Source organism: Diabrotica virgifera, chromosome 3, assembly GCF_917563875.1.
Source record: "Diabrotica virgifera virgifera chromosome 3, PGI_DIABVI_V3a".
Taxonomy (NCBI): Eukaryota; Metazoa; Arthropoda; class Insecta; order Coleoptera; family Chrysomelidae; genus Diabrotica; species Diabrotica virgifera.
In genome coordinates, this window is record NC_065445.1 from 27,940,888 (window position 1) to 27,967,453 (window position 26,566).

Sequence of the window (26,566 nt, forward strand, 5' to 3'; positions counted from 1 at the left end):
AATCTCTTTCAATGTTTTCGTTAGTAGCATACCGTGATTGTGGGAATTGTGTATTATGCACATTCCATACAGACCACTGTCGCATACACAAAGATTTTCTGTTAAACTATTAATAACTACCCAATATGTGAATTTTTTTTATTAATAAATATGTTGTTTCCAATTTATCTCTCAAAATTATCCAATATTGTTTTGACAAAAATACGTTTATGTAATATAAATTTAATTTTTTTTCCCGAAAAGCTAGTGGGGGCCACGCCCCCCCCCCTGCCCGTGTGTATGGGCGCCTATGTCCTGAACATCTGCTGTGGGAAATGGTAGTTTTAGTTTTTGAATAATGAATTTTTCTTTAAATCAACATGTCCTGATATCACAGCATAATAAAATTTGATTCTTTATTTAGTGCTGTGGGTCATTGTTATCATACTTAAATATTTCTGAATTGCATTTCCCAATAAAAAATGTATTATGATAAATGAAATTACAGTTTACAAAAATTAAGTTTTCTTAAAATTAAAATTAAATCAAATCAAAATTTGACAGTTTGTATATATCACATGAGTGTCAAGAAGATCGTTGATTGGTTGCTGTTCAAGATGTTTCTGATTTTCAACCGCCACAGCTGTTTATTGGTACATTAGGTCGACGATCGTCTGTCGTGTTTGTCATTTTGTTCCCGCATAAACCTTAACGTTCTTGTTGTCATGGTTCATGTGTGATGACCGTTAAAAATTTGCCGGGATATTTTGCTTAAGTTCGTCCGGAAGTGATTGATTATTTATATATTTTACAAACGATTATAGTTCTACATAATGGAGACAATTCAAAACGAAAACAAGGAGAATTTCGTACATGAAATGCAAAAGCAAAGCGCCATGGCCGTTCCTCAAAAACGACCATTGGGCCAGAGGAATACCAACGTGGATCCGCAACCAGTTCAATTGAAAGAAAAACAAGTTAGTAATTGCTGTAGTGCCCTTTTTTGCTTTTATTTTAACAACCGAGGTTCTTCATGTTTCATATTTTCAAATTTCAATACCCGTTATTTACACACTTCCTTAATCCTATTTTTCGTAATTAATGATAAGATCTTTACATTTGATATGCATATTTATAGTTAATCTTAAGTCGGGAGCAACAGAAATTAAGATGGCGATTCTCAAGGGTATCTCATAACTATTCTACATAATAAAGTAATCTCTAATTTTTTGAAGAATGTTATTATTAGGTAAATTTTCAGTTAGTTGTGCAAGTAGTACTACTGCAACTTGATCCATTGATATCGTACATCGTCTCTGCACAAATATTGAAGCAGTGGTCCTATAATATTTGGGTATTTTTAAGTTTAACACTTAAGATTTTCATATTAAGATTATTTTCACTTAAGTATTTCATATTAGATTAGGCCAACAGTCAGTTGTGTCGACTGTGTCATAATGGCAAAGGTTCACTAAGGGACATATAGTCGGAAAAATGAGAGAATACCCATGAACGAACATATAAAACACGCTGTATTTTCCTGTCACCGTGTCACAAAGAAAATTACCCAGTGCAAGTACATGTAATAATTATTATTATAATAATAATTATTACATGTACTTGCACTGGGTAATTTTCTTTGTGACACGGTGACAGGAAAATACAGCGTGTTTTATATGTTCGTTCATGGGTATTCTTTCAAGTACATACAGCGCAAGTACATGTAATAATAATTATTACATGTACTTGCGCTGGGCAATTTTCTTTGTGACACGGTGACAGCAAAATACAGCGTGTTTTATATGTTCGTTCATGGGTATTCTTTCATTTTTCCGACTGTACATGCTTCATAAAGCACTCAATGGGTACATTCAGTCGACCCGAGCGGCTAGACAGCTGAGTAAGCGGTGGTGTTCAGACGACACCACTGGAAGTCAGCCGCTGAGAGATTTACTAAGCTTTCCCTACTTGCGCTAAATACAATCACTAAGCTGCTTTGTGCTGACAGTCAGCCGCTGTAACCAAACACACCCAATGTAAGTTTATAAATATCTCTAAACGCAGCTGAGGTGTTAATATCCATTGATGAATTTTAAGGGATATTACAGCTCTCTTAAATGTTCTGTGTGCTCTTGTGTTTTTATGCTAATATTCTAACTTTGTGTTAAGTATTTAGACTAGGTGATAAAATTTTATAGATTTTACTTATTAAGTGTTAGCTTGCCAATGTATTTCAATGATGCATTTTAACAGACTTTGACTTATGTAAATAAATACTTTGTATATTGACATCAATAAACTGAATTGAATTGAATTGAACTTGCGCTAAATACAATCACTAAGCTGCTTTGTGCTGTCAGCCGCTGTGGTCGTCTGAACACACCCAATGTAAGTTTATAAATATCTCTAAACGCAGCTGAGGTGTTAATATCCATTGATGAATTTTAAGGGATATTCAATTCATTCAAGACTTCTATAAAGATTGATATTCCTCTTCAAATATTGAAGGTTTTCTTGAATGTACTATGCCAGTACAATATAAATTTCCAGTATTTCATCAGCCTGATGGCAAGCCTCCCTAAATAGCAAACCAGCCTCACTACCTTTCTCTGTAGACCAAATACTCCCTAAGTGTCAGCTGTATTACAAGGATAGGGTATGAAAGATGTGAGTGGAATAGGGAATGATATGTACTGTCGAGCCCGCTTATTTGAATACCTGTTAAAGGAATATCCCGGTTTAAGGAATAGAAATTTGTGGACCCGAAATGTTTCTAGTAGCCATTAATGATCGGTTATAAGAATATTTTTGCTTGGCATGAAGGCTATTCCAATAAGCGGGTTCGACTGTAGTACATATCGACGGCGTCACGACAGAAAGGCATAAGCGCCATTAACAGTTTTTTTCAGGAGACACAAAAAACGTTTAATATCGCTTAATATTTCTTTTCTTTACATTTTTTTGGCATTTTATTATTATAGAACTGAGGCATTTTGACTTATTATATGTTAATTATAAAACAATTATTATAAACATGAGATATTTAACATTTTGGTGCTTACGCCTTTAATGTTAGGTTCTGTGGTGTTTAAGCCTTTTTGAAAGGCGGTTACCATATTTGGAAAAAAATATTTTGATCAAAAAATGTCGCTTAGGAACTTTTACGCCTTTTAATTTTACGAAAGTATAATAAAAATGGAGAATAAATCTTTTCATTTTAAAGCATAACAATTAAGTAAAAATAATACAAAATAAACGATAAGCAATATATTTATGAGATTCTTAGAGTTATATTTGTGTAAAAAAATATACAAAAATAAAGTTAATTTAATTATCACGTTATATTAATTATAACAAGAAAATAAACTGGCTTGTTAAAGAAATGTAAGCAAACACGTTTTTGTACATCATTCTTCAAAAGAAAGTATTGATAAGTTAGATTACGACGTGAATCAGAAACTGTTCTTTTTCTCTTTACAGTATGACATTAACGCAACCATTAATGAAATTTTTCTTATCTAAATTATTACCTAGGTTCCAAAAATTTTTAAAAATACTATTTCTGTCCTCAAAGCTAAAGCTATTACATTGATTGACACATTTTTTGCTTAAACATGGATTAGGAAGCAAAACTTTTTCATCAACGAGTTCGTTTTTATAATTACAGTAACTTTTCCCCAAGTTACGTAACTTTCATTGACGTAATAAATTACTTTTCTTTTTTTTCTCTTTTGTCCTCTACCTTCAGGTTGAGTGCTTTGAGATGAACTATGATGTTTTACTAGAAATTGAACCAGTTGATGAGCTAGAACTAATGCTGTCAATTTCAATCTCATTTTTAAGAAATACTGTCAAGGATGATGAATCTGATTCGGAGTTTAATAAAGAATCATTATGTTGTATAAAATCATTACAACCTACCTTATCATTAACTAATGGGCTAAATACTATTGCGGCATTATTACTACTATCATTAGTATCATCACTATCTGAGTAAGGTACAAGCTTTTTATCACAGGTTAATAAATCAGTCTCTTCTTCGGCAGTCTCATCAATGTTCGAAAATAAACGGCTGTCAATATTCAAATTTGTACTTAGAGGAAAACTGAAATCCACAAAACAGAACTAGTCATTTGGAGTTCTTGTTTATGGTCTTTTAGTATAGGCTCTAAAAGAACATCATGCTTTAGCGCTTCATTGAGGATCTCATTTTCAGTGGAAAATGAACCATGGTTTTTATTATTTCCGCTGAATTCCTGCACATTACTATCCTGATCCTCCAAAATGGATAGCAATGCAAGATTTATTATTTTGTGCCCCCGAGAAACCATTCCAAAAACCATTAAAAAAAAAGAAGTAAGCGCCACTCAAATGTTAGTTTTTTAAAATAATATTACTACCAAAATATAACTTTAAAATAAAAAAAAAGACGACTATACAACAGAGTAAATATATATTTTATTTAGGTTCAAACTTTATTTAAGTCGGTTAAGTAGTAATTTTTTTATGGCAAATTTTAGTCATAGTGTATTTTAAATAGCCAGATGGCGGTTACATAAACGAAAAATTTTTTTCTGAAAAGGCGTAACCGACAGTCGGTAAAATTGTGGATTCTTATGGTATATTATGATTTCTCAACATAAATAATCTAACTAAACGCTTAACAAACCATTAAATATTAATAATATTTCAAGTTATTGTTTACCTTATTGATATAACCACGTTTTCAGACCCAAGACGTAAGCACCACCTTCCACTAAGGATCTTGTCGCTTACTGATTTCAGTGTCTCATCTTTTAAGAAACTCGTTTGGCGGTTAGATCATTCAAAGCCCCTTTTAGTTGGTTTGGAATTTTTTTACAGCTGAGTCTTTTTAATAGTCGATAGGACGTAAAAACTATTTTATTTTGATACCAAAACATAAATTTAGAATTTTTGGCGCTTACGCCTTTTTGTCGTGACGTCATCGATATAGTCTCCAGTGAGACGCATTTTGAAAGGATTCTTCAAAATAGAGCAGAGGTGTAACCAGGATGATCCTAAGGGGGGTTACAACTACTTAAAGGTCTCTGGGGGGTATGGAATAGTAATGGTGTTAAACGTATAGAGCTCAAAGTACATCCAAATGGAGGGGGGTTATAACCCCCAAAACCGCCCCCTAGTTACGCCTATGAAATAGAGAGACTTTTATTTAGTTTTTTGCACAAGTTATTAATATGTGGGCCACACTATAATTTTGGGCCCAAAAAAAACTAAAAACCCAACCCTGCCAACTCCATCATTCATATCGCCCACATCTCTTATTGCGAAAATTGCTTGTTTAGTTTTATTGTTATTTAGAACCAACCTATTTGCAGCAAACCATTGCTCAGTCCTGTGTCGTGCTACCATAGAACCCTTCAGTACACCCTCAATATTATCAGCTGCTAAGGCCACCATAGAGTCATCTGCAAAGAGTGTATACTTAGCAATATGTTCCACGTTTCGAAGATCATTAATATAAGTCAAACATAATTCCTTGGCATCGTAAAATACTGTATCCTTTTTCTATAAAATGCTGCATCAGGAAATTCATACAGCATCTCTCTGAAAAATTTAAAGGCAAGGAGAGAGATGCATACAGGATCTCTCATTTACTGACTGATCATGCCATACCATTCATTAAAGGCGAAATCACATAGTTCAACCGAATTGAATTCACTTTGGTTGAATGGAGCAGAAGTGAAAGCAATGCTACACTGGGGTGCAAAATTAACTGGACACCTTAAAAATTGGTCATTTTTGATGTCTCGAATTTCTTGAACCTGTTGTCCGATTTAAGTGATTTTTTTAATATATTATATAGCCTTATTCTTTAACCTTTAACTACACGCGCTGGCGTACTTTGTACGCCAGATATAAGAATTCTACTGGAAATATATTTAAAAATTTAATTTTTGACCTTGCTTATTTTTCTAACCTATCACTGGAATGTGCTTTACAATTTGGTTTTAGTTTCATTATAATCGGCGTTCTGGAAAGATCGTAATTTACATTTTATTATTTGTTGTTTCCGGTGGTGGACAATATACCCCAGGATTATATTACTATAAGTCGTAATATAAGTACATATTTTAATTGTTTTTTAGTCATTATGGCAAAAAATATATTTTTCTTTGTAAACAATACTTTTTCTCCTGTAAAAAATCACATTTAAAAAAATTTTTTATTAGTAATTTTATTTATCATGGAATCCAGTTATTCCATGATTCCAGTTATAAATCCCAATTGGCTTACTGAAAAGGAACTCCAAGTATTCACTGATAAGGTTTATAACAAACAACTAAGTGTATTTTTTCAAAAAAAATTAAACAAATTCGCTGTTTTTAAGTGTATTTTCTTGAGGCATACAAAGTACTCCACGCGTGTAGTTATGTTATAACTTGATGCGCGGGTAGTTAAAGGTTAACAATATCGCTGTAAGAGTATTATTGCTAAACAGTTAAATTTTCATTGTATACCGGATGTACCAATCAAACTGTGTTATTTTCTCAAAGTTTGTATCACCCTGTGGAATATTCTAGCATTTATAAAATACTGAAATTAAAATCCAATTATAGCCTCATGTTTTCTCAACATTTTATTTTTTGGTTCATTCGCTTACATTAGATTAGATCATAAAAAAGTTAGGTACTTTAACAACTAGCCATGTTTTTCATCAATACAGTGTTTTTAAATAAGTATGACACACTTTAAGGGGTAATTTTGGATGAAAGAATAAATGCTTCGTTTCTGAGATAGAGGGTGTTGAAATTTTTTTTACAAACTGAAGATTTATTTATTGCTTCAAAACCGGTTGAGATATGCTACTGAAATTTGGTGGGTTTTAAGACATAGTTATTGTACATTTTTTGACATACAAGTAAGAAATTAATATTCACCATTGGCGCCCATACGAGTAATATGAGCCGTCATATTACCTGTATGCGCGCCAATGGTGAATATTTAATTCATGCTTGTATGTCAAAAAATGTACAATAACTACGTCTTAAAACCCACAAATTTTCATTTGCATATCTCAACCGGTTTTAAAGCAATAAATAAATCTTCAGTTTGTAAGAGAAATTTCAACACCTTCTATCTCAGAAACGAAGCATTTGCAGACATAGGTTTATAAAGCAAACTGTCATTATTTTTTCATGTAGAATTACCCCTTGAAGTTTGCCATACTTATTGAAAAACACCCTGTATTGATGAAAAACATGGCTAATTGTTAAAGTACCTAACTTTTTTATGGTCCAACATAAGCGAATGAATTAAAAAACAGAATGTTGAGAAAACATGAGGCTATAAATAGTTGAGTTTTAATTTGAGTATTTTATAAATGCTAGAATATTCCACAGGGTGATGGGAAGTTTGAGAAAAAAACACAGTTTCACTGGTACACCCGGTATACAATGAAAATTTACCTGATTAGCATCAATATTATTACAGCGATATTGTTGAAGAATGGGGCTATAACATACTAAAAAATCACTTAAATCGGACAACATATTTAGAAAATTCGAGACATCAAAAATGACCCATTTTAAGGTATCCGGTTAATTTTGCACCCCAGTTTATTTACACGGTATCTGCAAAGTGAACTATTCAACACCTATTCTTCAAATGATGTTGTCGAATGAGTCACATGTTTATGAGTTACATACATTAATATGTGATCATTAAAGAATTACCTAAAAAGAAGCTAAGGAAATGTCCATGTTGGTGGGTGCGTCATGGGTATTAAGAAGACCAGCCTTAGGAGCCACTTTTGGTGGATCGTTTTATCTTTGTTAACTCACAAGTATACGGATACTATACTTTTAATTTTCAACTTTGTCTTCTTTGGTTATACAGTGAAACCCTGATAAGTCAGCCTCCGATAACCCAGAAGTCCTGCTAACCCGGACTGATTTTCATAAGACAAAAACATTTTTTTCATTCTCACTGAGTTTTTTCCCAAGAAATAAACAATACTGTATACAACTGTATGTAATTTAGATGTACTGTGCATATTCTTACTGTACATTCCATGTGATGGAAAATGCATTGTGCTTGTTCAATAATGCAATTTTCATTTCATCATCATCATCATTTTAGTTCACAAAGTTTCCCAAGGCTCTTACGAATCGCATGCAACAAGAGAAAAAAAGATATATAAACAAAAAACATTGAATACAATGTACAGTATTTCTCATGATCATCTTTCAGTGCGTCACAGTTTTTCGATTTCTTTCTAACGCATTAAATTGTATGTGACAGAAAAAAAGGCACATCGGTGATTACATTTCGTCAGTGACATTTTTATAACATTTATTCTAGTTATTCTAGTTGTCGATAGATGGCGCCATAATAAAAAAATAATTTTTTTTTAATTAGATAATAATATTAATATAATCTGTATAATTTATAAGACTATACAAATCAAAGAAAATACCATTTTATAAATGTAAGAAACACTTTTGATTTGTTTTTATTCCAAATTGGAAATAAAATGTGACAACTGTCAGATTTAACTAAAATGTCATGTTAGAATAAATGTCATAAATGTGTATTATCACGGACTTACCCTTTTTCCTATCATTTGTTAGGCACTGAAATATGATCATGAGAAATACTGTATATACATAATTTTTTATGTTTATACACATAAAAAACTACATTATTTTTATTTTGTTTTGTTCCTTTTAGTTCTACATATTTTTCTATCCCTTTATGGCTTCCTTTGTCTTATACAATAAATTAAGTTCATTAATTTCATTCATTGATAAATATTGCAAAATTACAGTGGCCAAACAAATTTTTATTTTTTATTATGTTATTACTGCTATTTTTAAATCAAGGACATAAATTAGCTCCAGTCTTATTTAATTTAATTAGGTCAATGGCCCCACATTGCACTTTAGTTAGTGCCAAGTTAATAAAGACATCAATTTTATTAATTATAGCAATATAGTTATCATCTATAAGTTTAATTGGGGCCATGAAATAATAGTTTATAAATACAAAGTTATCAACTTCGAAAATAAAAACATTCTCAAATGTTTATAATTTAAATAATGGTATTAAAAAGTATTTTATCTTTTAGCCCAGTAAATGAACGTAAAATACACTGATACCATGTAGTTTTCTGTGTCACTACCGAATTTCATTAAAATTTGCATTTAGGTTACTCTTATCATCCACTTGACTTTTGGACATGTACCATTGGTTACTTTTACTTAAGGGGTGAAGCCACCCTTTCTCTGGGGTGAAAAACAAATAGGTTCAAAATAAGTCCGGACATGGATAAACTAACAATTAATTTCATTTGGGATGCTAATTAGAGAGTGATTTTCACGATTTTTTTTTTAAAAGTGACTTCATTTTGAGCAAAACTTGCTTAGTTTTCTTGCCAGAAACTTTTATAAAAAAACAAAAATAAAGCTTTTTTTAAACACTTTAAAAAATTTTGATGAGTTTTCCACGAAAAGTGCTTAATTTTTCGTTTATTTTACGTTGAAATATTCGATTTGTAGTTTGATGAATAAGTACCTACTTTTCATGAACCAACTCTGCTTCTACTGGGTCTACTGACTTTATACAAACACCATTTTTTCCTTTTTTTTTATTAGTTACATTTTTGCTAAGAGTATTTATTTTTTCAATAAAATACTTAATGTTGTTCTGAAGCTATTAATACTTACTTTTCGGGTTACTTGCAAAAAACAATCTAAAAAACAGTTGTTTTGTTGAAAAATGAACATTTTCACTCGCAAATATCTCATAAAGTATTGCCTTGACAGTGTAAAAACTCTATAGAACAATTGTTGTTTAGAATTAGTCAGTTTATTCATTCTTTGACTAAAAGCAACCCTACCTACATCCAAATTTTCAAGCAAACCTATCATGACGAGGAAAATTATATTCCAAAACTGTCATTTACTTGCCTATTTACAGAACTAATAGATATGAATGTATTTTACTTAACCTTTTGGCACTAGTGGTAATTAATTATTGATCAAACATTTAGTCAATCATCAAAATATTACACGAAGTCAAAGAGATAAACTGTTTTTAGATCTTCCTAGCCCAAAGTGCCATCTCTTTTGACATCGGCGCTTGTCACGGAAAGCTGATCCCTATCAGAGAGTTGATAGATTAGAGTATTTTCATTTTTCTTGATCTATTATATAATTTTTTGAGACACGAATTATTATTTTTTGCTCAGGCTCTGGTTCTTTTGCCTATCCCCTATTCTATTATGAATTAAAGTTTCTCCTATTCCTCGTAAGTCATAGGTATGTCCCAAATATGATGTTTTTCTTATTTTTTATATTAGTCCACTGAAAAGATACATTTATGGTTGCATTTTTCAACCATAGTATGCATGAATAGTTTCAACCATTTTTAGTATAAGCTTAACCCATTAGCGCCCAGCGTTACCATATGGTAACGTAAAACACATGATTTTTAAAAATTCTGCGGTATGCCCATGGAATTAGTCAGCCAACTATTTTGAGAACTATCATTTCTAGGAATACTTCAGGCACCTATAAAACGTAACGGATTCGTATTTTAGCCTTTTCTCAACCGTCGAGAGATAATCATATGACAGTGTGGTTTAAGTTTATAGAAAAAGATGGAGGTCCGTTTTGCGTAAGCAATTTTTGATAGTCTTCTAGTAACTATATTTGCATATTAAAAAAAACTAAGTTTATTATACCCCAACTTATTATAAATTGTTGTATTTTATCAACAATTAAATGTAGCGAATTCTTTAGGAATAGTCAAAGTATGCCGTTACAATATGGTTGCGGTGGGCGCTTACGGAGTCATAATCTTATTTTTTTTCAGTCGTGGATTTTTGTTAGCAGAAGTGATAGTGTTACTGGTGCGATGGAAAGATAACTCTGTTGTTACAATAGCATCTACGAATTGTGATGGTTCAGCATTGGGCATGGTAAAAAGATTTTCTCATGAAGAAAAAGGCCACATTCAAGTAAGTCGGCCTCACTATATTGCTGAATACAACAAAATATGGTGGGTACCGACTGGATGGGTCAAGGTGTTTCAACCTACCGAGTAGCAATTTGCAGTAAAAAATGGTAACATGGTTGTTGGATGTTGCAGTCCACAATTCATGGCATTTATATAAAAAAAATATATCCTTGCTATCGTTTAGGAGAGAAGTTCTTCTCGCAAGATATGGAAGTCGTGCCTTATATACAGGAAGACCTAGTCTACATAGACAAAACTTGCCAGATCTTCGTTTTGATCGCTTCGATCATTTGTTACATCAAGCAGTAGAAGGCGATGTGCTGGAGACAGATGTGTACAACATCTGGACGAACAATGTGTAAAATATTCTCAAATAAATATTTTAAAAAAATTTAAAATTTTGGTTTTAACAAACCTAAAAATTCCTTAAGCGCCCAGCGTTACCATATGGTAACACCATATAATTTAAAAAAAAAGACAGGAAACTGAAAAACTTGTTTTTTTGGATTAAATTATTAACATTTTCATCGAATTAACCCTAAAAGTTAAGATTTTTAAATAAAAAGAAACTTGGGCGTTAATGGGTTAAGAGCAAGCTTGTGGGATCGCCAGTAATCGCCACACTTGTCCCCCCTGCTGCAAATATTCAATGGTTGTCCAATAAAGAAAGCAATAATTGGTTGATCTTTGCCTACCATTGCTAGAATTTTCTGACAATTAATGCTTGATAGTTTGAAGGAAGAGACTGACTAAATTTTTTTGCATTTCTACCGCTCAAAACCTTTTTTTATTTGATTCTATATATTTTTCGAAGTTTAATTATATAATTTTTTAGTAATAATTTATAAAAAAAGAACAATAACGCGAATCACTTCGAATTAAATTTTTTAAGGTGTCATCGAAATTTTTCTTTTTTGGTAATTTTTAAACCTAGCTTTATTTTTAAACTTTATAATCTTTAAACCTAGCTAGAAGTACGAATATTTTCATAAAGATAAATGGTTTCTATCTCGCTGAAAACATAGACCCAAATATTTCCAATGTGCCTTTTCGAGAAGTCTACAGTTAGTGTTGCTAAGTGTGTACAGCGGTCACAGATATATCGTAAGATATATTGTAAAAATCTTTCTTTAAAAAAATGTTTGTAGCAAGATAGAAACCACCTATTCTTTTCAAAATATTCTTACTTGTACTTAAAGGTTTAAAGATTATAATGCTTTTAGTAGAATTGCAAATCATTTAGTAGTTTTTTGGAAAAAAAAGTCAAATCAATAATTAAGGCATTTTTTTAACAGAAAATGGCAAATACCTCAAAAAGAAAGCATTTTTCGTAAAATTACCAAGAGAGAAAAAGTATTTGTTTCGATGTGGTACGCCAAAAATATTAGATATATCAAGCGATTTAGGAAATTGTTTTTTTCTTATGTTATTTCTTATTAATAACAATTTCCGGCCCACTTGGAAAAATTAAGAAAATATACATTTGAACTTATACATTTATATGTATATACATATACTTATATATACATTTGAAAATATATAGCGAATAGCGAAAATATATAGTGGATATTATATCAAATTAAAAATGTTTGATGTGGTAGAAATGCAAAAAAATTAATCGGTTTATTCCGTTTCTAACCGTCTGTTTAGGCGTAAACCACTAGCCTATAACATTCAATCAAAACTGAAGTGTTTATTTGAAAAACAACACTTTGTTCAAAAATTAAAATTTTGGCAAATCAAGAAAAACTTCCCAGACATCTGTTGTTTTTCTAATACTATCCAAATGTTCTATGTAATGTAGTTCACTCCGGACATCTGAGATTTTTACACAACTGAATATGTCAGATGAATAAAGAAAGTATTATTCCATGAGAGGAATAAGTAAGTCGAATTTGCGAAAAATGGACATCTGTTGTTTTTCAAATAAACGCTTCAATTATGATTTTTACAACAAGAAACCTAGTAGTAATATAATATTATATTATCTTTTTTTCAGCCACTTACAGTACCCAGTTCATTTAATGCATTTAAAGAACAATTTGAAAGGAACAAATATAAAGGAACAAAAAATATAAATAAAGAAAATTATTGCCAAAAAGGAAATAAGAACATAGTTAATCCAGTTATACCCTGCAACCAGTTTAAAGACTTTAAAGTATTCGAAGATGAACAGTATCCGGAAGAAAAACTTAAAAATCTTGCGGCTAAAAATCCACCCAAAGTACAAGTACACGAAGATACCAAGGAAGAGACAAAAGATGAAGTGAAAGCGCCAGAAAAGATAGTAGAAAAGGAAAATATAAAGCAAGATTCGGAATCACTCAGTCTAAAGACATCCGATGCACATTTATTCATGACTATAGATGATAATTATAAAAAAGACCATGAAATTCCGTCAACAAAACGTATGAAAGATATTTTCTTTGAAATGGAAGAATACAGATCTGATATTTATCACTATCTAAGAGAACATGAGGTAAGATTTGATTTGAGTATTTTTTGTTAAGGGGGGTGACTATGGTTTGAAATATTTAATTTTGTTTATTATTTCAAATAAAAGTGCATACTTTCAAGAATACTCTCTGAAAATTTCAAAATAATCGGAGTAAAATTACCAGAGATACAGCGTGTTGAATATCTCTACCTTTGACTCGCTTTGCCGCGACTTCGCGCCAGCACGCTGGAGCGTAGTGAGAAACGTTAAACAACTGTTCGCCTTCTCTTTTGTAGATTACTCCTCGATTCAAAAAACATATTCCAATGTGCATCACTTTACGATTTGGCAGACAAATAAGAAGATAAGGATGCAGTTGTCAAAACTTGCATTTTTCTCAAAACTGCTTTTTAAAATGCGGTGGACATTGTAACTGAAAAACTACTCGGCCGATCTACCTGATATGTTGCACAGATTTTCTTGAGACATTTCATGAGGTAACAACGTCGAGATATTTTTCTTTTTTTGCTTATTTTTTGTTCAACAATAATAAATCTGTTGATTTTCACAAAATTTCATTGTTTTGATTTCTGAGTGATACCAACAATTCAAAAAACATTAAAAATAAAAAAAACTCGACGTTGTAACCTCATGAAACTCATAATCTAATTAAATCTTTTTGAATTTTTTGTTTCGTATGATCTAGTAACGAGTTCTGATGTCCACCGCAAAATCCATTTTTTTGTGAGCTGCCTGTCAAAATTTGTCACCAATGGCTTACTTTTCAATATTTTGGATTGAATTTTTTTTCTAAATATTCTTTGAATTGCACTTAATATGTTTATTTAATTTAAAAATAAAATAATTGTACCATAGCTTCGAAAAAAATTCACAAAAATGTGCTTGATATGTTGATTTCAAACCATACCCCCCCCTTAATGAAAAAATGAAAAAAAAAATGTCAATGGATGCCACTTATACATCTTATGGAAAATATAATGTTACTCAAATGAAATAATTCTCAAATTCAAAATTACAATCATTTCATATCATTGCGCCACTCTGAATTTTGATTAACAAAGGCATAAATTGAGATAAGTAAATCTAAAATCAAATGGGAATGTGCGTGGGTCAAAGAGAGAGAAAAGATTTTGTAAATCGCCAGTTTATAAATCTTTCTTCAGTTAAGTTAGCTTACTTTTATCTTATAGGTAATAAGTAGGTATAATTTGGTCAGTCGTACAAAAGTATATTATAGTTCCTCTACAGCCACTAGACTAATAGTATTTATGAATGACAGTTTTATGGACTTCAAAAATGAGATTTCGATAAACTTTAATTACAATTTATGCCGTTATTAATTAAAATTCAGAGTTGGCGCAATGCTATGAAATGTCTGTAATTTCGAGACGAATCAGATTAATTGATAATGACATTAATTTTATTTACAGTTACGAAATCGACCAAAACCTGGATATATGAAGAAACAACCAGACGTTTCATCTAATATGAGGACAATATTGGTAGATTGGTTAGTAGAAGTAGCTGAAGAGTACAAATTACACACAGAAACCCTGTATCTTGCAGTAAATTATATAGACCGATTTTTGAGCTATATGTCCGTTGTAAGGGCCAAGTTGCAATTGGTTGGAACTGCAGCAATGTTTATCGCTTCGTAAGTATTTTTTCGCAGATATTTATGTAGTGTGGTTTTCATTTTTTTACGTAATTCTCAAAAGAGATTTAGTTTATAGTATATTTTACGAAATTGTGACGGTTTTGGATTATCGGTAGACACTCAACAGCTGTAGTTCTTCCGCTCTATCTTTTCCCATGCATGAAATTATTCACGAATTACTTTTCATGTTAGGTCTCTTTTTTACTCATACGTAGGGGAGAGTTGGACAAAACCGGGTAGATTGATAAAACTGGGTACCCTTTAATTCTTCTAACTGTCTGCTGCTATCTATCAGACAATGTTAAAATCAGTGTCCCTTTACCACCAACAGTCGCGTGTATTCATTTCTACTTTATTTGAGTAATCTGTACCGGAGCAGTAAGACCTCACCTATTTTTTGATGCAGAAAACTCGATTTTTAAGCTAAGTTTATAGTTGTTTTCTCCTCTAGTGAATAACTAATGGCCATTTCCAAATTTAATACATGTAACCAGTACATTACCTTTAATTTGGCCAAAAATTTTGAATATTATTTCCTAACTTAAAAATTTAAATAATATTTAATGTCTTGTTTACGAGTTTGACAAAACCGGGTAGTGCGAAAATCAACAAAACCGGGTACCCGATTTTATCAGACCTGTTGTTACTTCCAGTTTCCGCAGTGTTTTTTTTTGCTACAACATGTAGCTTCTTCTGTTGAAGAAGCTAGTAAGACAGCTAGTAGGAAAAATTATAAAAAAAATCTCAAATAAAACTAAACGAACTGGACAAAAAAAAAGGAAAAAACGTGGTAAAAAGGGCTGCACCAAAAACAAAATTGGTTCCGAAATTAACGATTGCAAATTCTGAGAGTTTGGAGGAAGAAGATAATAATGACGATGCGTGTCTATATTACAATGAACTATTTTCAAATTCTAAGGCGAAGGAAGGCTGGATAAAAATGTGTTGGGCACCAAATGTGCTACATAAAATTTTTTACATATTAATATCTAGAGAGTACAAAAAATATATCTTTTTTCATTTATGCACGCACACTAATATTGTAGAGGGCGCAAAAGCCGAAGCCTCGAAAAATGATGGCGGACATTTAATCTCAGGATTGGGATATCTGAAACAAAAAAATCGTGCTGCATTTGAAAAACGAAGGTTTCTTACGTGACAATTTACCACAATTTGCCCAAAAAATAAAAAATAAATATCTTTTAACCATGAAAAATTGAAGAAAATCTGGCGATTTTTTCTCAAATTTTTTTCACCGTAAAATCTTTTTTTTGTGGAAGAATTTTTCACTAACGATCATAAATTGTCACGTAAGAAACCTTCCTTTTTCAAATGCCGTACGATTTTTTTTTCAGAGATCCCAATCCTGAGCTTAACTGTCCGCCATCGGAACTACTTTTTTTCTAGGCCTCGACTTTGTTGCCCACTACAGTATTAGTGTACGTTCATAAATGAAAAAAGATCTATTTTTTGTATTCTCTAAGAGTTAGATATTAATATGTAAGTAGTTTTATGTTCATTTTTAATAAAGGTTCTGAGAAAAAAAAAAGAATGTGTGTGTACTTTGTACGCACGTAAGAAATTATACTTCTACTACATATTATGTAATTTTTAAGACAATACCAAAAATTTAAAAAAATAAAAGAATAAAACGCACACAAACACATTGAAAAATGCCACAAAGAAAAAATGATTTCTGAACGATAATAATTGTTGGCAAAAATTTTAAATACGCATTTTCTGAAAAAAAAAATTATATAACAAATATACTTACAATCATAAAATGCATAAAAAATAAAAACTTGCATCGGGAAACGAACCTGTGAATTTCGGGGCGCTTTGATTCGTAATCGAAGCCTAGACTCACTCGTCCAATTCCAAATTATTTGTCATGTGGAAAAATAGGGTAACTGAACGTTTTACTGTTTGACAGTTGTTTTGAATATAATTAAATTATTTAGTTTAAATTTTGTGGAAGAAAATATTAAAATATAACAAAACAGTCAGAAAACAATATATTAGATGAAGATTGGTAGAACTTTTGTTGGTAATCAAATTAAGTATGTAAATCAAAGCATTACATACCTACTAGATAAATAAATCTACGCCAAAAAATCATAATTTAAAAATAAAAATCGGACCTAATTTGTGATTTCTCTCTAAAATCCCCATTCTTGAGAAAATAAATGTATGTATTTCAACCTAATCCAAATGTATAATTACAATATGATTATAATAAAAACTACTTACCAAATTAGAATGAGTTTTCCTTGTCCAAAAGTCCAAAAATATAGGTATTTGGAAACTATTTAAAAAGGCAGTATAACTATTAACTAACTTTTGCTTGTTGTTTCTTTTCACACAAATTTTAAAACGCAACAACCATAAATAATCTAACTACAGCTGTGCCACAGCCGCCATATTGAATAATTTTTGACATGTCATTTGAACATCCAATCAGAACAAAGTTATAATGCGCATGCGCCGGGATCATAGGTTTTAACATATAAAAATTCACCCTCATATCGCCGGTAAAGAAGTATAACTTCAAAAATCTTAAAAAAATGCTTATTTTTGGTCTTCTTAAATGTACTAGTACCTTAAAACCAAATCAGATGTGATATTTAATATTTGTAAGGGTCCTAAGGGACCCTAGATCAGAGGCCTAGCCCTGTATCAATTTAATTTTAATATGTTGTTTGTCAACAGTTACTCTTTTATGAGGTTTTTATACCTATAAGACGAAACTCTGATGATGGCATATGCTATGCCGAAAGTACTTAACTGATTTTAATAATTATTTTTTACACACTATCAGTTTTTGTTTAACATACAGCTGTTATTGATTGACTTTCGAATATTATGTCAAAATAATTTTATTTCATCGAATTGTCGCGTTAATTTCATTAAAACAGGAACACAATAAGATATATTTGAAATAAATTAGTAAATAATATCTAAATATTAGTTTATTGCATGTATTATAATTACTTTAAGGCCATGTTAACATATCTAAATTAACACGCGTGCGGAAAAGTAAAAACCGCGTGCGGAAAAGTAACACGCGTGCGGAAAAGTAAAAACCGCGTGCGGAAAAGTAACACGCGTGCGGAAAAGTAAAACTTTCTAAACTAAAATGCGTGCGCGAAAGTAGACATTTTTGCACGCTCGTAGAAAAAAAGAATTATTATGAAACAGTTCGTGAAGTATGCTTTTTGCGCACGCACGCGGTGTTTACAGCACGAGCGGGGCGAGTGCTACACATCGCGTAAGTACGCAAAACGTACTGCACGCATAGTTTCATACAATATGTTATCTACGTTAAACAAATAAAAAAACTGCAACTCCTCGTCACTCGAACACATTTCTATTCTACAATTTTTAGAACTTTGACATAAAAATTCAAACTCCTTTCAAACCACAAAACTGTCAAAACTTTTGTTTTAATTTATTGCTCATATGTCATCACCGTTTGGACTTAAATAGAAGGGTGTACTAGTCATACAGTCTTTTTTTATTAATTTACTATTTTACTTGGGAAATAAGCCACAATTAAAGTTAAAAAATTAAATTTTATGACGTTTCGACTTCCAGTTCAGAAATCGTATTTTCTTTTATACACTCACCGGCACGAAAAACGGGCCATTTTTTATGTCTCGTATTTCCTAAACCTGTTGTCCGATTTAAGTAATTTTTTTAATATGTTTATAGCCTTATTCATTCTTTAACAATATCACTGTAAAAATATTGTTGCTAGACAGGTCAATTTTCATTGTATACCGGGTGTACCAATCAAACTGGGTTTTTTCTCAATTTTCACAACACCCTGTGGGATATTCTAGCCTTTATAAAATATTGAAATTAAAACCCAACTAGAGCCCTAGGTTTTCTTAACATTCTTTTTTTTTTATTTATTCGCTTATGTTAGATAATAAAAAAGCAAGCATTAACAACTAGCCATGTTCTTTATCAATACAGGGTGTTTCTAAATAAATGCGATAAACTTTTAGGGGTAATTCTGCATGAACAAATAATGACCGTTTGCTTGATACACCTATGTCCACAAATGCTTCGTTTCCGAGATAAGGGATGTTAATTTTTTCTTACAAACTAACGATTTGTGATATGCAAATTAAATTTGGTAGGTTTTAAGAGGTTTTTACAATTAAAAATTTTATATTTACCATTGGCGCGCATGCGGGTAATATGAACTGGTAATATGACCCGTATGCACGCCAATGGTGAATATAAATTCCTAATTGTATGTCAAACAATGCGGAATGACTACCTCTTAAAACCTACTAAATTTCATTTGCATATCTCAACCGGTTTTAGAGCAATAAATAAATCGTCAGTTTGTAAGACAAAATTCAACATCCCGTATCACAGAAACGAAGCATTTGCGGACATAGGTTTATTAAGCAGACAGTCATTATTTTTTCATGCAGAATTACCCCTTAAAGTTTGTCGCACTTATTTAGAAACACCCTGTATTGATAAAGAACATGGCTAGTTGTTAAAGTCCCTAACTTTTTTATTATTCAACATAAGCGAATGAATAAAAAAACAGAGTGTTAAGAAAAACTGGGGCTATAGTTGGGTTTTAATTTCAATATTTTGTAAGGCTAGAATATTCCACAGGGTGTTGTGAAAATTGAGAAACAAATCCAGTTTGATTGGTATACCCGGTATACAATGAAAATTTACCTGTCGAGTAACAATATCCCTACAGCGATATTGTTAACGAATAAGGGTATAACATATTAAAAAAATTACTTAAATCGGACAACAGGTTTAGGAGATACGAGACATCATAAATGACCCATTTCTTGGGGTGCCCGTCTTTCGTGCCGGTGGGTGTATTAATATGTATTTTTCTTGTATATTTTAATATTAATATGTATTTCGATAACGATTTCCGAAGTGGAAGTTAAAACGTCAATAAATTTAATTTTACACTTAAATTGTGGCTTATTTGTAAAATAAAATCGTGAATTCCGATACATATGATCTACTGTTTTTTTATTTTATAGGAAATACGAGGAAATATATCCACCAGAGATCAGCGAATTTGTATATATTACTGACGACACTTACACGAAAAAACAAGTACTACGAATGGAGCAGTTGATTTTGAAAGTTTTAAGTTTCGATCTCTCAATACCTACTCCACTAACATTTATCACAGCAATGTGTGTTAGCAACAATTTGAGTGATAAAACTATGTATCTTGCCATGGTAAGTAGATGCTTTGTAACAGCATGTAGAATGTAGAAAATGGGGCGGCCACTGCGACCTTTGCAGATCTATTGTGTTTCCCCCTTCTTTTAAAGCACTTCATCTAGCTTGGTGCTCTTAATGAGACTCAACAGCCTTGATAGTGGCCTTTTCATGTAGCCTGGTGCTTCCGGTTTTTCCTCCCCGAGTTCTAGAAACCGCACCCGTGCGAGACCTTCGCAGTGACACAGAACGTGTAGAGTGGTTTCCTCTTCTTCCAGACAGAACCGACAGGTGTCCTCTTCTGTCAGGCCTATGAGACTCAAGTGTCTATTGAGTCTACAGTGCCCAGTCAGCAGACCCACTATCATTCTGACAGTGCTGCGACTGCGCGAAAGTAAGTCTGCTGTAAATTTAGCCGAATGTCCTTTGATAAATTGTTTGGCTTGCCTCTGTCCTGGGGAGTTGTTCCACCATTCAAGAGACTTCTGTTGCACCCATGTATAGCTGCTGTGTATAGCTGCTCTTTTTATCGTATTTACGATTCCAAAGAGAGGTTCCGGACCAACCAGTGGCGTAGATGCGCCTTCTCGGGCCAATTCATCGGCCTTCTCGTTGCCACGATGACTCTTATGTCCCGGCACCCAGGCAAGTGTCAACCTGTTTCGACTTCCCACCTGAGAGAGGATATTCAAACAGTCTGATTAAAAAGCAAGGTATTATTCACTTTTAATAATAAATTATTAAAGTTAATGAACAAAAATACTCATTTTAAACATATACTTATTTACTACATTGCAACGACCCATTTAGTAATCACAAGAAAAATTCAGGTCCGGATTAACAAAAAAAAAAATTAATAATTGTGACATTGAAACAACACCCTGTATATTAAAATTTTCAAAATTCGTCTGCACATTTGAAAAGGGCACAAAAAGCTAAGTTGAATTGCTCGCTTTAATTTTTTGCGCAGATAATTTAATGACATTAATTTTGAAATATCAAAATTTTTCTTTTGAAAGTTTGAGTTCTTAAAAATTTCGAAATAATTTCAAAATTAAAATCATTAAATTGTCTGCGCAAAAAATGGAAGCTCCATTAAAGCTCTTTTCAAATAATGTGCAAACTGGTTTTGAAAATTTCATTATACAGGATGTTGATTCAAGGTCACAATGGATTTATAATTTTGTTTACTCCGGACCTGGATTTTTCTTGTGATTAGTAGTTGGGTGATCTGGGTTCTAAATGGGACATATGTGTACCAAATATCAAAAAAATATACAAGGTAGTTTTAAAGTTATGTGCAAAATCGATAAAACACCCTGTAACTCGATTATAAAGTCGGTGGAGCAGTAAATTTAGTATGTCTAAGTAGAACCGCCTCATTTACCTCTATTCACCATTCAAGTATTTCCGTTTCCCAATGAAACACCCTGTATACTAATTCATCTTAATAGCGGCCCGCAAGCTGTGGCAATAGCTACTATGTGGCCCAGGAAAGAAAAAGGTTGAGTATTGCTATAGCAGCTACCTCGGCTTGAAATACGGTCGCATATGTTCCTAGACATACCCGGACTTCCGTCCTTGGTTTTATGCCATATATTCCAGCCCCTGTACCTATATCGGTTTTGGAGCCGTCCGTATACCATATTGAGTTTGCCGTTATCGGCGGACCAGTTTCCCAGTCCTCTCTTTTTGGTAACAGTATACTTAATAGGTGAGCAGTTTACCCCTATAAGCAGAGCATGAACCAACTTAATTTATTATTGTATTTCTACCGCACCAAACCTGTTTCTATAATACCCCACAGTTAACCCCAATAATAACACATCAGGGAAAATAAAAAGGCTAATAATAATAATTGCAAACAGGTGTTATCATGGTCTATCAAAGTACTTAGCTAACAAACGTATGTCTCAAAAAACTCGTATAAGGCTGTATAGAACATCGATATTGTCCTTTTCATGATCATTTTTCAGTGCGTAACAAATGATAGGAAAAAGGGTAAGTCCGTGATAATACACATTTATGACATTTATTCTAACATGACATTTTAGTTAAATCTGACAGTTATCACATTTTATTTCCAATTTGGAATAAAAACAAATCAAATGTGTTTCTTGCATTTATAAAATGGTATTTTCTTTGATTTGTATAGTCTTATAAATTATACAGATTATATTTGTAATATTATTATCTAATTAAAAAAAATTATTTTTTATTATGGCGCCATCTATCGACAACTAGAATAACTAAAATAAATGTTATAAAAATGTCACCGACGAAATGTAATCACCGACGTGCCTTTTTTTCTGTCACATACAATTTAATGCGTTAGAAAGAAATCGAAAAACTGTGACGCACTGAAAGATGATCATGAGAAATACTGTAGTCCCTGTTTTCACATATGGATCAGAGGCATGGACGCTAACTAAAACAGTTGAATCTGCTCTATGGATTTTTGAAAGAAAGGTGCTACGCAAGATATTTGGAGCGGCCTGTGAGAACTGAATATGGAGGCGTAGATATAACTTTGAGCTGCAGAATATCTACAAGCATACGTTTGCTGGAAAGGATATTACCACTATAATTAAGCGAAACCGCCTGCAGTGGGTATGACATGTAGCCCAGGTCCCTGAATCAAACATGATAAAAAAGATTCTAACAGCACAACTCGTCGGACCAAAGCCGGGGTTGACCAAAGCTGAGGTGGATGGACGGGGTAACACAAGATGCCGAGAAGATCGGAGTCGGCAACTGGAAAATGCAAGGAAGGGACAGAACAGAATGAGTCGAGGCCCTCTAAGGGCTATAGCACCAAGATGATGATGATGATCTAGTTGTCAATAGATGGCGCTATAATCGAAAAAAAATTATTTACGAATTATATAATATATCTACGAATATAATCTGTACAATTTATAATCTATACAAATCAAAGAAAATACCATTTTATAAATGCAATAAACACTTTTTATTTGTTTTTATGCCAAATTGCAAATAAAATGTGACAACTGTCAGATTTAACTAAAATGTCATGTCACTAAAATGTATATTATCACGGACTTACCTTTTTTTCTATCATTTGTGACGCGCTGAAAAATGTTCATGAAAAGAAGCATATTGCATCGTCTGCATAGCAGATTATTTTAAGTTGTTTTTCTCCCATTTGGTATCCTTTTTTAGTTCTTACTTTTTTTATTGTTTCATCCATGATCAGGTTGAACAATAAAGAACTCCAGGCATCCCCCTGTCTTATCCCATTAGCTTCAATTAGTTCAGTTAGTTTATTTTCTACTTTTATTTTTATTGTGTTATTCTGGTAGATGTTTTCGATCGTTTTACTTATTCCTAGAGGTACCTCTCTTGAGTATAACAAATGGATAACGTCCTTTAATTTGATGCTGTCAAATGCTTTCTTAAGGCCCACGAAACATAAATATGCCGGTTTGTTGTATTGTAACGATTTCTCTTGAACTTGTCTCATTATAAATCTGCCCTGCTTAGTAAAAACGTCCGATCTACAATTTTCGTTTTTTCGTGATAAGGTTAATGGGATGTTTATTCTAAGCACAACAGCTATTATTTGTAGAAAGGACAAACAAATTTACGCTTTTGTACGATTTGAGATGGCAGAAAAGAACTTTCTGACTAAGCAATAAGATGCTAAATGTCTAATAGTAGTGGATCTATAACCTTATCACGAAAAAATGAAAATTATAAATCGGACGTTTTTACTAAGCAGGGCAGAAATAGTGTCGGTGCATGATCTTCTCGACTTAAAACCTTGTTGTTCTTCTGCTAATGCTATAATTTCATTCAGTTTGTTTGTTATCACGTTGGTAATTCTCCGGGTCCGATTTGCCTCCTTTTTGAAGAGAGGTATTAGGCTGTTTGATTTCCATTCTTGTGGTACTTATTGAATTTGATTGATACAATATGCTAGATCCCACCGGTTATTATATTGTAGCTCACTGGACTTTGTTCTAGATAGTCATTGATGTTTTGTGCCATATTTGTATCTTTTTTAAATGTACTCGGAATCTAGCGATAAGGGAAGTTTTCTATAATCTTTATAATTTATATTTTTTTAGTATTTGAGCGAGTTGGCGTTACTTAACGGTGACATCTACCTGGAGTTCTTACCATCAGTTATAGCCGCCGCAGCAATAGCGCTTGCCCGCCATACTTTATGCGAAGAAGCTTGGCCTAAAGAACTCGTTCAATCTACAGGCTACGAAGGTCTTCAAATCAGATCTGGCATCTCGTTTTTATACCAGATGTTTGTTTCCGCTATGACTTTACCTCAACACGCCATACAAGACAAATACAAGACCAGGAAATGTATGCACGTATCTACTTTGAAGCCTCGCGATGTGGCGTTAGAGTTATAATTTAATTAGTAATATTTGTAATAGGCTTAAGTCTGCCAAGGGGATCGAAAATTTTATGGCTAGTTTAATCGAAAAAGGTTCCATGCCCCGACTTCGAAGAGGCAATAAATGCTCGAATGTCAATGGTGCGCGGATGCGCTGTTGCCAAATCTACGGAATGAAATTAAATTTTGTTCTATCTTGTATTAATAAATAAAACACGGTTGCATATGACATATATGAAATGAAATTACAAACAAAATAGTTGTAGATTTCGGTCCTTGGCAAATGACAAGTATTGATAATTACCGACTGAATATTATTTAATCAACATTAATAATTTATCGTAAATTTATTTAGTTCAATAATTACAAGACATGATTAAAAGACGATTAGAATCATAATCAAACCAAATTACACTTCGTCAAGAATAGTAATGTACTTATCATTGACTTGACTTCGTCAATAATAGTAAAGGATTTTTAATAAATTCATATGCCTACATACAAACAGAAGTGTTTACTTCATTCCACGTTGTTATATTGAAGGTATACAGCCAACTACAGGGTTTACCCCCCTTTTAAACTTTTAAAGAAAATTTAAGTTCATTCCGTAAACTTGGCAACAGCGCATCTGAGCGCAATTAGCTTTTGAGTATTCATTGCTTCTTCTAGCTTGGGGCATGGAACCTTTTTGGATTAAAACTGCAATAAAATTTTCCACCCCTCTTGGTGGACGTTAACCTTTGTAATATATTTTTATATTTAGTTTAATTTTTAAGGGACAATTTTTACTGAAATGTGACGTTCCGTTTTACAGTATTTTTAAGAGCTTTTTCCTATTTGTTCGACTGAATTTACACAACATTATACATTGCCTTTTAAAAGTTTTTCTGTAACATTTTTTAGATTTTTTCAACGAAGTATGTGGTCCAAGCATGACTAAAGGGTGTTCCAAAATTTACGAAAGATTTAAATTTAATAGGAAACGCTGTTTTGTTTTTCTTTAGATTGTAATTTTTTATTGCATCATAAAGTACGTAGAGGTGGTGTGAATTTTTGTTGAATCTCACCCCAACAGTCGCGAAAGGGGTTTAATTATTACCTTTTGCCTAATTAGACATGGGTGAATATTTTACGACTACACGCATCTGTCCCAAAGCAGAGAGTCCTTCGATATTAACAAACTAGTGAACTTTTAGGGCGACTGGTTCTGAGAATTTATTTGGTCTGGTTTTATAGTTACTAATAAACACGATATAAAGGATTGTGCAAACGAGAAATAAAAGTGTTAAGCGAACAAAACATTTATTAACAATAACGAGTTTAACAAATGCACGGAATTAACGATTAATTGTCTTAATAGCGAAAGAGAGAGATTGCGTAGAGCATAACGTATCTTCACGGCGAAAAGAGGAACACACACACAGAAGTGTTCACCTTCTTCTTCTTCTTTGAGTGCCTCTCCTATCGGAGATTGGATAGGACATTCTTCTATGGCCTGGATTTCTTCGTCCTTGGATTTTTTCCTTGCATTATATTTTGTAGGAATGTGTACTTTTGTCCTCTCATCAGGTGGCCTAAGTATTCAAGTTTTCTCTTTTTTATATTCAGTAGAACTTCTGGCTCGTTATTTATTCTGCGTATTACTTCTTCATTTGTAATTTTATCCACCCAACTTATTCTTAGTATACGGCGGTAGCACCACATCTCAAAGCTTTCAAGATTTTTAATATTCCTCTGTTTAAGAGTCCATGACTCAACACCGTAGAGCAAAGTACTGAATACATAGCATTTTAACATTCTAGTTCATAGATGCATACTAATATCACGATTACAAAATAATTTTTTCATTTTTATTTCAATAACACATATAAAAGTG

The 26,566-nt window shown here is 32.4% G+C and overlaps 1 protein-coding gene across 1 annotated transcript; it reads left to right on the forward strand.

The window, feature by feature from the left end:
• The first annotated feature begins 627 nt into the window (after positions 1 to 627).
• LOC114340306 (G2/mitotic-specific cyclin-A) lies at positions 628 to 25,574 on the forward strand. Its single transcript, XM_028291048.2, has 5 exons — positions 628 to 956; positions 12,980 to 13,459; positions 14,869 to 15,092; positions 20,129 to 20,333; positions 24,407 to 25,574. Exons 1-5 carry the CDS (start codon positions 813 to 815, stop codon positions 24,704 to 24,706), a joined length of 1,353 nt encoding a protein of 450 aa, XP_028146849.2. The 5' UTR covers positions 628 to 812; the 3' UTR covers positions 24,707 to 25,574.
• Positions 25,575 to 26,566: the final 992 nt, after the last annotated feature.

Bases quoted from the DNA above. Each gene is read 5' to 3' on its own strand.
- LOC114340306 (XM_028291048.2), top strand. From the start codon at position 813: ATGGAGACAATTCAAAACGAAAACAAGGAGAATTTCGTACATGAAATG. The intron at 13,460-14,868 runs GTAAGATTTGAT...TTTTATTTACAG, and splicing joins ACTATCTAAGAGAACATGAG to TTACGAAATCGACCAAAACC. The intron at 15,093-20,128 runs GTAAGTATTTTT...TTTATTTTATAG, and splicing joins GCAGCAATGTTTATCGCTTC to GAAATACGAGGAAATATATC.